At 37.0% G+C, this 13,014-nt stretch overlaps 1 protein-coding gene across 1 annotated transcript in view; it reads left to right on the top strand.

Moving 5' to 3' along the window:
* Window positions 1–13,014, top strand: part of FTCDNL1 (formiminotransferase cyclodeaminase N-terminal like) — a 161,259-nt gene that overhangs the window by 15,929 nt on the left and 132,316 nt on the right. The window contains 1 exon segment of the mRNA XM_049106780.1: window positions 9,778–9,979. Coding sequence (XP_048962737.1) covers window positions 9,778–9,979 — 202 coding nt within the window.

Here is a 13,014-nt window from a genome sequence, read left to right as displayed (position 1 = left end):
AGCATGAACTAAAGGACTATTGGGTATCTAGACAGGAAAGCCAAGTTTTAAGAGGTCAAAATAAGGATTTTGGAGCTGAATAAACCTGAGTTCAAATTTCAGATCTGCTATTTATTTGCCAGCTGATGTTAGGAAAATGTTTTTGTCTCTTTTATAGTCTCTTTTTGTTTTTGTTCTATTCAGTGGGGAATACTATCATCCTGCCAGGATGATTTTGAGAAATAATGCCTGGATGTAAAGGTCCTGGTACACTGCCTCCCACCAATAAGTAGCTGTCACTGCTTGTAGCGATTCTCTGTGGCTGTGTGGAGGAGGGTGTTGAGTGGTGGGGGCCCAGGCTATTCCCTTCCACCATAAAGGGAAAGGATCCCTCAGTTCCCTTTTGTGTTAGCAGGATTCCAAATAAGGCCTCTTTTGAGAAAAAGGATTGCAGGGCAAGATGTTTGAAAACCTCTTGGGCAGGAGATCTCTAAAGTGCTTTCATCTCTAAAATTCTAAGTTCTATAGCAGATAGCTTCTTCCTATTGGTTTTTCTTTGCAAAATAATATTCAGTGCCTATTTTAAACAAATACTATGAAGTTACATGAAGAGGTATTTGTGAACATCCAGATAGTATCGGAGTGCCTATTATCTTTCCATTTACCATAGTTAATGCTATTGTGACTACCAGAGAAGTGTAATAGAGTACCTTCCCCTAAGAAAGATGGGGTAATGGAATCTGTACCTGAAATAATAAGAGAACACCATAGGACAGATTAAAATATTCATATTACTGAATACAGCATAAATAACATATGCTAGATTGCTCAGGAAAGTATAATTCTTTAAATGAATGATATGTCTGCACAACGTGGTAATTATCTCAGCATATGCCCTACACGAGAATAACAAGCTTTTGTATATACATCCCTATGAAAGTATATGTCATATACAAGGAAATAACAAAATTCTTGGATGTGAAAATATATATAACATGTACCCCCAACCAATGTACTATATATTTTTATGGATACCTATTTCTCCATGAAAGTATATGATATATGAAGAGTTTAGAGACATGTAACTCTTATGTTTATAATAAAGATAGAGGATGGGTGAATTTTTTCTCTATAGCTGAAAAACAGACCTAGAAATCTTGAAAAACTTACTCATGTTTTTCCATCAAGACAGAAGCAGAATGAAAGGCTTCACAACTTTTTATTTATTGGATCTTGCCTAGGACTTTTATTAATTCTCTTTTTCAAAATTTCAAGTGTTCCATGTAAGGTTAAAGTTCACCTCTGACCATCATCCCCATTCCTGGTTCCCTGAACCCTTCCCTGCCAGGTTATGGTGTGAGGAGCTTTTGGACACTCTGAATTCAGAATTTCTTCATGTTTTTGTTTACAAATATGTACATACTCATAAACTCAATATAGTATTGCTTGTGTGTGTTTATAACATAAATGCTTTCAAAATAGAACTTTTTCATTCAGCAAGATATTTTAGAAATCTATCCATGGTATTACATATAGTTCTAGTTTGTTCCTTTTAATTTCTTTTTTTAGTTTATTCCTTTTAATTGCTGTATAGTATCATGGTATGGATATATCACATTTTACCTGTTCCTCTATTTGTAGACATTCAGATTACTTCTCATTTGTCCCTACTATGAATCATGCCGCAGTGAACATTCTTGGATAGTCTTTCTCGTGTACAAATGCAAGAATTTCTCTAATGGAATGGAGTCATTAGGTATAAACATTTAAAATATTTTGACAGATTAATTTTTACATGAAAATCAACCAAGTGTTTACCCTCATTTCTTCATCCTTATTTCCATAGGATGGAGCAAGTTTTTTCTTTGTACTTTATTTTTTATCGCCATACCAGTGACAACTCAGAGACAGGTGGAATTACTATTTCTTAGCAAGTCCTATTCATTTTGAATCATAGATGCTTTAATCAGTGAATCATTATTAGTAAGCTAATTTGTCCTTTAGAAATGAAACGTGACAGAGTAAACGGTAGCATCCAGAGATGTACTGTAGAGTTTTGTCCACCTCCCCCAAATTATTTTCTGCTACTTCAAGAAAAAACAGGCAACAGAATGTGTCAGTAAAAATGCAATTTAGGAATTACACTTGATCTCGTTTTTTCAGCCTGATGTTTCTTTTCTTTCATCATAAAGATCAGCTGCATTTTATTTTTTTTCTTAGAATAACATCCAGTTCTAGTCAGCATGTTTAATGTACTTCTCAATGATGTTCTAGCATAATAAATTTTCGTATCTCGTGCATGTGTACATATGGTAAAAATTTCTTCAAGTTCTAGCCATGTGGGGGAGGAATATTGTGGTTGCTTTGTTAATGCAGTGTTTGTGTTGGAGCGGTTAGGCCCCGCGCTTTAACTCTCAGTGCTGGGCGTAATGAGATGGCTTTGATGGTGGCGGAAGAGTCTAGTGGGACGTCCCAGCTTCACACTTCAAAGCAGAGCATATGGGGTGAATACTGGGTAGCTTCGTGCTCTTTGGGGATGGATGATTGGGAGACAATTCCTAACAGCTCTGTTTGAGGAAGATATTGGAAAAGAAATGGTCTATCTTTAAAATAATCCTGAATTGCAAAGAGAGAAATGTCCACCTCCCCCCTTCCATGGATTGAACTGAGAATATTTTTCTCCTAGTCTGTACTTAATTAGAGGCGGTGCAGCATCACACTACTATGCTGTATTTTCAAATGACTTCTCTTTCAAAGGACTGTAGTGAGATGAATGGGCCAGTTTTATTTTAGGTATGTGTATGAATTTAGGCAAAAACTTTTAGGGCTATCTGTTTTACCATCTGAGAGATTTTTATGGCTTCTGGTAGAGAATCTTTTTTTTTTTCTTCTCATTAAAAAATACATAAATAAAAAAATCAACTAAACAAAAATCTCAGCTATATTAAGAGAGCTAGACTGAAACTAGAGGATGCTTGTAAGATTTCAAGTCTAGCACCCAGTTTAATTTTTAGATTCTGTGCTTCTTTCCCTTTACTTGTTATTGGGTCTGAGGTGATGGGGTTGAAGTATGCTCTTTTTGATTGCTATGTACTTATGAAAAAATTTGATTCTTGTTTGAGTATCATTAGAGTTCTGATTTAAAAATAATACATCACACATCGTATTGTGGGTCAGAGGAAAGAAAATTTGTCTATTCCTAGAAGAAAGGAAAAGTCAGACCTGAGTTTTTTTCTAATTGTGCCTTTTGGCTGCTATTGAAAATATAATAAAATTGAGCTCATCAGTTATGTTCCTTGAGCTGCTGAAATGCAAGTCTGTTTAACAGTTAAATTTTAACTCCATTTTTACCAATAGTCCTAAATTGCTCCTAAAAGAAACAAAAGCAGTAGGGAAAGGGGCAATATTAAATACCACTGTAAATATGAAGCGTGTTTTAGTATAAGGCAGCCATATCCATTTAATTAAGCAGATTCTTAACTACTGTCTTTACATACAACTTTATTGTATTTTCTCTTTAAACACTACATTTCAGCCACATGTTTTTCTCTGAGTCTATAACAGACATTTTTTTAAGAATATGAAGCATAAGCTTCTCATTCCATGGAGTTATTCTCATTGCATAGCTCCTCCTTTGCAAAGAGGTATAACTAAACTCTCTAAAGTTAAGACTCTAAGTGATAAATGTACATGTATAGAAACGACTAAAATTCATTTTTTAAAGATTTTATTTATTTATTTTACATACAGAGAGAGAGCCAGAGAGCACAAAGCAGGGGGAACAGCAGAGGGAGAGGGAGAGGAAGAAGCTGGTTGGTTCCCTGCTGAGCTGAGAGCCCAACTTGGGGCTCCATCCCAGGGCCCTGGGATCATGACCTGAGCCGAAGGCAGATACTTAACTGACTGAACCACCCAGGCACCCCTAAAAATCATTTCTGAGTAAATAAGATCAGCCAACCATGAGGGTTAAAATATACTGAAAAAATATTGTCATTATCGGCCTTTTCAGAATAAAACTAACGAAAATTGAAAGATCAAAGCTGTTAATGATGGAGGTAAAGATTGCCAAAAATGGAAGAAAAGTGAAAAAATATTGGTCTTTTAACAGGGCACAATTTAGGAAGCTACAGAATTTTCCTTTGCCTATTTTAAGACCAGCATGATGGTATCATATTCTTTCTGCACAAGGTGATTCAGATGTTTTCCTTGTCTGACAGTACTGACTGGTTCAGGGAGCCCACGTACAAGTGGTTTTGATGGCTGCTGATGGGACCAGTGTTCTGGGGACAGCTTATAAAACATGAAAATAATGGTGGAAATGGATCCCATGGTTTCTCACCAAGGATACATTGGGTCCCCACTGCTGTTAAACCCACTTCTCACTTTGTTAGCATAGGGACCCCTTACTGTCATTTGTATGTTTGGAATGGAGCCCACTTTTCCAGGTTTGCAGTATCTAGTACCTGCAAAGTGCTTAGGAATTCAAATTCAATTCATTCAACCTAACAAATGTTGATTAATGATAAGGCAATGCCTCAGGGAGTATGAAACCTAGATAGAGGAATGAAAGTCCACGATTAACTATATAATACAAGTAGATTAGATTTGATGTTAAAAAATACATCCTATAAAAGCTGTAAAATACGATGTGAACACAAGAGAGAGAGAAATGAATTTCAGTGGAGGGAGAGTACAAGTATGAAGTAAGGATTATTAATTAGTTCAGAAGTTCTGGTTTTTTTTTGGATTCACTGAAAGTGCTGGAAGTCCTCACTCTGGAAACATTTGACTTCACTGTAGAGAGAGTGGTGACTTTACAAGAAATGCACACAGAGCTGTTTTTGTTTTGTTTTGTGTTGTGTTTTTGTTTTTTAAAGATCTTATTTATTAGAGTGTGAGTGCACAGCTGGGGGGGAGGGACAGAGAGAAGGGGAGAAGCAGGGAGCCTGACATGGGGTTCCCTGAGATCATGACCTGAGCCAAAGGCTGATGCTTAAGGACTGAGCTCCCCAGCCACCTAAGAACTGTGGTTTTAAATAATAATGCACTTACCTGAAAACCAATGATTTGGTTCCCACAGGCTTGAGCTCGATGTATTCAGAATTTTTATCTTCTGTAAAAGACCTGTTTGATTTGCATGATGTGCGCATTTGAAGTTACGTGGGATGATTTTAACATAGATAATTGTGAAAATAAAATGATAAAATTAAAACTAACTCTTCTGAATATGTAATTTATATCACAAATAAAATAACTTACTAGTAAGCTTCTGACTAAATTTGATGCTCTTCTTTAAAATGCAGGCAATCTAAATTTATTTTTCAGCAAAATTACAAATACCCACCTGTCATGGGCTCTTAAGTTGCAATTATTAGAAACACAAATGTTATTTCCTTGAATATAAGGAGTGTAGTGTACTCTCTCTATTACTAACTATCATTTTGGCTTTGGTTGTCTTTTCATTGTACTTGAATAATGAAATATTTCCTTTTCTGGCTTCATTAAAGAACAAAAATTAAGTTGGATTCCTTCCACATGATTTTGTGTAGAAGACATAATAGAAGAGGAGTGTCGTTAAACTATTCGGGGATTTCTAGTGAGTGAGGACATACCAGTCCGGGAAGGTAGTCAGAACTTCCAGAATTCAGAAGAGTGGTGTGGGCTTTCAAGGAGAAAGGCAGCTATCATTTACTGAGTCCCATGCAGCAGGCCTCATGCTAGTTGCTTTTCTTAGCTTATCTAATCTTAATTTCTTCATTTATTCTATGGAGTAATTTTTTCACTTTCTTTTTCCCCTTCCTTTATTTTTCTCTCCTTTCCTCCTCCTTTTTTCTTTTCCTTTGATTTTACTAAAGTATTTTAAAGCAAGTTACAAAGATCATGTCACTTCACCCCTACATATTCAATACATATTGCTAAGCACTGTGGACATTCTCTTAATTACCGTGTCATCATGCCCAGCAAAATGAGAATTCTCTGGTACCATCTAATATCCAGTGTATAATCCAGCACATGTCATCCTGTGCTGGGCTGGTATGAATCTGGATCTACACATGATTCATGCACAGCATTGATTCATTGTATCTCTATCAGTTTTTATCTAGATCAGTCCCCCTGTGGTCCTTTAGTATCTTAATGTATTGTAAAGAAGCAGAGATCACTTAGTAAATTTGGGAGATTGTCTTTGTGGTGTGTACAACCTCATGGGCTTCCAATGCTAGGTTCCCAACCCAACTCAAAGGAAGAACATTACCCAAGATTTCATACAACCCAGGGGTACAAAATGTCTTTTAATATCCTCCACACTTTACCCCTCCCATCAACATTGCAGCCTACCTTAGAAACAAAAACCAAATAACAAATCCTAAAATTGCAGTTGGATAGATTTCCTATGCTTATTGTGGCTAGAGGCCCAATCTTAGCCTCTGATGTTCCATAATAACGAAGGCTCACACTCCTGCCATCCCAAGGCAATACCACCATTCTCTAAATACCTAAATTTTATACATCGCAGACAGTATGTGTTATCTCTTTCCTTGCTTACTGGGGACTGTAATTAGTCCCATAAAAAGATGCCATCAGCAGCAAACAGAAGTCCTCTGAGGCAATTCCCCAGAAAAAAATTGGAAAGCAATTCTGTAGTCTGCCTTGGAAGATAAGGTTAGAGACAGAAAATCCAGATGTAAGGAATGGAGGAAGAGGATGAAAACAAGTTGTCATCCAAAGTAGCCACCAGGGGTGCCTGGGTAGCTCAGTCAGTTAAGTGACTGCCTTTGGCTCAGGTCATGATTCGGGAGTCTCTGGATGGACGCATGGAACTGCATTAGGCTCCCTTGCTCAGCAGCGCGTCTGCTTCTCCCTCTGCTCCTCATCTCGCTTGTGCTCTCTCTCTCTCTGGCTCACTCTCTCTCTTTCAAATAAATAAATAAAATCTCTAAAAAACCAAAAAAAACAAAGTAGTCACCAATAATGTTTAAATATTAGACTTCCTTACAGAATATCTGGATTAGTGTTTATCCAATATAACTTTCTGTGATTATGGAAATGTTCTATGTCTGCACTGTCCAGTAGGGAGACTACTAGCCATGTGAGATTACTAAGTACTTGAAATGTGGTTAGTGCCACATTTAACTTAATTTCTAATTATATTTCATTTATATATTTAAATTTTATTTTTAATTTTTACTTTTTGATTCTCATTTCTCCCACTCCCCCACACTCTATCTCTGACAACCAACAATGTGTTTATTCTCTGTATCTGTGAGCTTGTTTTTTGTTTGTTTGGTGTTTTTGTTTTTGTTTTTTAGAGTCTATAAATAAGAGAGATCATATGGTATTTGTTGTTTTTCTCTGTCTGATGTATTTCCCTTAGCATAATACCCTAAAGACCCATCCACATTGTTGCAAATGGCAAGATTTCCTTCTTTTTTATGGCTGAAAAATGTTACATGTGTGTATCAGACATAATTTCTTTATCCATTCATCCATCACATAATTTCTTTATCCATTCATCCATCGATGGACACTTAGATTGCTTCCATGTCTTGGCTATTATAAATAATGTTGCAATGAACAAGGGGGTGCAGATATCTTTTCAAGTGTTTTCATTTTTTTCGAATAAATACCCAGAAGTGGAATTGCTGTATCATATGGTAGTTCTATTTTTAATTTTTTGATGAACCTCCATGCTGTTTTCCATAGTGGTTTCACTAAATTATATTCCAATTTTAGTATATGTGCTTCCAAAGTGAGCACTGCACTAAATTATATTCCCACCAACAGTGCACAAGGGTTCCCTTTTCTCCACATCCTCATCATACTTGTTGTTTCTTGTCTTTTTGATGATAGCCATTCTGATAGGGATGAAGTCACATCTCATTGCGGTTTTGATTTGCATTTCCCTGATGATTAATGATGTTGTGCATCTTTAAATGTGCCTTTTGGCCATATGCAAGTCTTCTTTGGAAAAATGTCTATTCAGTCTATTCAGATCTGCCCATTTTTAAATTAGATTGTTATTTGCTATGAGTTGCACGCATTGTTTATTTATTTTGGATATTAGCTCCTTATCAGATTCATGATTTGCAAATATTTTCTCCCATTCAGTACATTACCTTTTCATTTAGTTGATGGGTTCTTTTGCTGTGCAGAGCTTTTTAGTATGATGTAGTCCCACTTTATTTTCGCTTTCATTGCTTTCGCTTTTGGTGTCAGATTTAAAAAATCATTGCTAAGACCTACCTGAAGGAACTTACCTATGTTTTTTTTTAGAAGTTCTATGGTTTCAAGTCTAACATTCAAGTTTGTTTTTTTTTTTAAGATTTATTTATTTATATTAGCGAGAGGGAGAGAGAGTACATGCCAGTGGGGTCGGGGGCAGAAGGGGAGAATATTCAAGCAGACTCCCCACTAAGTGCAGAGCCTATCTCGGGGCTCAATCCCATGACACATGAGATCATGACCTGAGCCGAAACCAAGAGTCAGACAGTCAACCGGCTGAGCCACCCAGGTGCCCCACGTTCAAGTCTTTAATCCATTTTGAGTTGCTTTTTGCGTATGGTGCAAAATAGTGCTCTAGTTTCATTCTTTTGCATGTGACTGTCCAGTTGTCCCAGCTCTGTTTGTTAAAGAGACTGTTCTTTCTCCATTGTATGGCTGTTCTTGGTTCCTTTGTCCTAAATTGATGACCATGTGTGGGTTTACTTCTGGGCTCTCTGTTCTGTTCCCTTGATACATGTATCTGTTTTTATGCCAATACTGTACTGTTTTAACTACCATAGCTTTGTAATAGAGTTAGAAAGCAGGGAACATGATGGCTTTAATTTTGTTCTTCTTTCTCAAGATTTCTATCAGGGTTTTTGTGGCTTTATACAAATTTTAGGATTGTGTATTTTATTTCTGTGAAAAACTTGGTTGGAATTTTGATAGGGATTGCATTGAATCTGAGGATTGCTTTGGGGAGTATAGACATCTTAGCAATGTTGAGTCTACCAATCCATGAGCATGGAATATCTTTCTATTTTTGGGTATTGTCTTCAATTTCTTTCATTAAGGTCTCATATTCAATATACATATTTACCTCGTTGGTTAAATTTATTCTTAGGTATTTTATTCTTTTTGTTGTAGTTAAACAGGATTCTTTTCTTTTTTTTTTCTTTTTGATGGTTCATTATTAGTATATAGAAATGCATTTGTGTATTGATTTTGTATCCCACAATTTTACTGATTTTATTAGTTCTAACAGTTTTCTGATGGAATGTTTAGGATTTTCTATATATAATATCATGTCATCTGCAAATAGTGACAACTTCATTTTTTTCCTTTCCAATTAATTTAATTAAAATTTAATAGTACATGTAGCTACAGGTTCCAGTGCAGGTCTGGTCCTTTTACTCTTAACTATTTCTTTTTCTTAACAAAATGCACAATTTGATGCTGCTATAAAATTGTTTAAAAATTGAAGGCACTGATTTTATTAATTCTTGTCATGAATTTTCCACATGAAACTAGATTTGTGATGGGTTGGAGATTTTATCCTCTTCGTACAAAGACAAGCTTTTACCATGTAACTAACTTCAAGGGAAAATTAATTATACCCAAACTTTGATTTTTAAACATTGTATAAGTTATTTGGTTTAGTGGTGATGATTACAGAGTGATGGGAAAATATTTAAGGTACTCTTAGGATTGGTTAAAATGGTAGATTTTGATGTTAAATATATTTTACCACAATAGAAAATTATATGCTCTACTTTTTATTGTGTTTGATTTCAGTTTAATTTTGTTAAAATATCCCACTGCCTGTGGGTCTTGCTGAGAATTTGGTCCTGCATGTTCCTGGCTGTGATGTGTTTCTTCTTGGTGAGGCTGACCTGCCTGAGAAGTACATTCTTGTTCAGAGAAGGAAGCAACTGGACTGGTTTATAAGGAGGGATTTCAGTGCTCTTGAATCTGACCTGGGATCTGCACCTGCCTGAAGATGTGGTTTCACAGGTTCTCGGTATGTTTCTGTTCTGCTTTTGTTTTTTCTTTTTTTTTTTTAAGAATTTTTATTTATTTATTCATAGAGACAGAGAGAGAGAGAGAGAGAGAGAGAGAGAGAGGGACAGAGACACAGGCAGAAGGAGAAGCAGGCTCCACGCAACAAGCCTGATGTGGGACTCGATCCCGGGTCTCCAGGATCACACCCCGGGCTGCAGGCGGCGCTAAACCGCTGCGCCACCGGGGCTGCCCCTGCTTTTGTTTTTAAACTTACTAGAATCCTGAGGTCCCCTTTGTTTGGTCTCTCCCACATAAGCAGAAGGGTTTACAGTTGGGGACTCCTTGAATCAGGTGAGGTTCTTCTCTTGGCTTTTACTCTCACCCATGCTTTTATAAGCTGACTGGAGATAGTCTGGAAGCCCTGGTAGTATATTTGAAGAGAGGCCCCCAGGAGTGATATAATCAGGATCTTTAATGAGCCCTGCAGCATGGTCACTGATGACAGTGGTTGCAACTCCTGACACTGGGGAAGGTGCCTGGAGGCCTGCTGCTGTGTCTACAAGTGTGAGGTTGTTTCCGGGGCCGTGATGGGGGCACTTGAGGGGTAGGGGCTTGAGTAGAGGCTATTTGAGCTGGTAGGAAAGTCTTTGAGTACTTAAACATCCAATGTAGTCAAGTGGATGCTTACAGCTTGAGAACAGGCTCCTATGACGTAGAGAGCAAACACCGGGAATGATATTCTCTCTTCCCTTGGATCTCATCAACTTTTGCCTCTCTCTGCTACTCCAGTACTCCCCTGTGCTTAGGGTTTGCCTTAGGGAAAGGCAGTGCCCTGCTTCAAAACCCAGCCCTCATTCCCTGCACTTTTCCATCCTACTGCCATTTATTTGAGTTTTAATCCTTTCCTTCTCAAATATCTTCTGTGAGGGTCACAAATTAGTAACATTTTGGTAGTTAATACCTACCTAGCAGTTGTTAAAATACTAGATCCCCAGGAACAAGAGGTGGGCAGGCACATTTCCTTGTGGCACAGCTCTGCTGTGGTTGCATATAGGTCTTGTGCAGAATTCTGCTCTCAAAGAAATGATACCTATAATCAATTAGGGTAGAACAATGAAAAAAGCAGAGGCTGTGAGGATATGCTCAAATCTTGGCCTGGCTGCGAACTGGGCATTAATCTCGGTAAGCCTCAGTTCCCATATCTATAAAATGGGCATAAGAACTGTACTCCCTCATAAGACTGTATGGTTGAAATTATATCTGTGAAGTACTAGATACGATACTAAAGGGCCATTTTTTTAAATACACTGTAGAGAGATTTATTAAAGAGTGATTATAAATGTTTTTCAGTATTTAGTTATGGAAAAAAGGAAGAAACTAATTGCTCTCTGCCAATTTTAACCTCACATATTTTCCCACAATTTGTCTCACAAATGTAGAAGTGTAAGTTTTGTAACTAACTTTCAGAAATCTGTTTCCTGGTTTCTAATTTGAGCTCATTAAAGACTGAAGGAACCTAACTGCAGACTAAGTCATTGCGGTGCCAGGTGACTGGGATTGGTCAGGTGGACAGGAAGTAGAAATGAGGGTTATCTGTGTTGGGGCACAGAAGAACTGGCTTTAGCAGTAGGTTAAGCAGACTCTTGAAAAACTTAATTCTTGTTTTTGTAGTGCAGTGAAGATGAATGGGTCAGTATTTGGGAAGAACTTTAACCTGATAGTAAAAGTTAATCTGAGTTAAATGTTCATATTACGTCTCTTAGGAACAAATTTGGTTTGTAATTATTTAAACCAAAGTGGATGTTGCTTCCCAGTCTCATGAAAGAATTGCTCACGGTTGAGATAATCTGTGTCTCTACTCCATCATTGCCTATTTTACATTGTTTGATTTGAAACGGTCAACCCTTTGGGATTTCTAATTTCTTCTTCATTTTACTCCACACAGAGATCTGTGATTTACATGAATAATTTCATCAACATCTGCAAATCCTAAGTTAAAACTTTAAGATGCCAAAATTGGCACAAAAAATATTTAAAGATGCTATTTTAAAGGTAATGTTTAGTGCTGGGAAAGATGTAGTTAGAGGCACTCATGCTGCTAATGGTAATATAAAAAAAGCCTCCTGGAAGTGAGTCAGTGATATGTATCAACAGTTCTAAAAATGCATATAACTGCCTTGCAGGAATTCCAGTTCTAGTGATAAATCCCTGGGAAATAATAAAAGGTAGATGTACTTATCTACAAGTATGTTTATCAAAGCATTATTTATGATAGCAAATACTGGAAACATTACAAATGTTCAGGGTTTGGGAATGGTTAACTGGACTATAGCATACTCAAGTGAAAGATTGTTATATAAGCAATTAAGTGTGAAGTTTCAGAAGAATTTTTAATGATATGGTAAATATAATACAATATAGAGAGAATTGTAATTAATGGATTAATGTGACAGATATTTTTTAAGTACCTAGTGTGTGCCAGGCATCATCATCAGTGTGCAAAATAGAATTTATATGCCCTCAAAGAATGTATATTTCAGTGGGGAGGGATTGAAGAGACAGACAATAAATAACAAGGTTGATTAATAATGAACTACATAGTGTGATAGAAAAATGATATGTGGTATAGCCAAAAGAAAAAAAGAATTGAACGGGACAAGGGGCTTCATCATGAGTTCTAGGTTGTAGGTGAGTTGTGATTTTGAATGGGATAATCCAGGGGTGCCTGGATGGCTCAGTGGGTTAAGCATCCCACTCTTGATTTTGGTGCAGGTCATGATCTCAAGGTCATGAGACTGAGCCCTTCATTGGGCTCCCTCAGTGTACAGTCTGCTGGAGATTCTCTCTCTGTCTCCCCAGAGAGAGAATGCCATGCTCTCTCCCTGCTTGCATGCTGTCTCTCGAAGAAATAAATAAATCTTCAAAAAAATAAAAATAAATGGAATAATCCAAATTAGGCCTCATTGTAAAGGCAGCATTTGAGTAAAGACATGAAGGAATGAGACTGTTAGCCATGTGGAGATGTGAAGAGTCTCAGGCAGAGGGGATAGCCAG

This window comes from Canis lupus, chromosome 37, assembly GCF_003254725.2.
Source record: "Canis lupus dingo isolate Sandy chromosome 37, ASM325472v2, whole genome shotgun sequence".
Lineage (NCBI taxonomy): Eukaryota > Metazoa > Chordata > Mammalia > Carnivora > Canidae > Canis > Canis lupus.
This window is presented reverse-complemented; position numbering and strand designations above follow the sequence as displayed.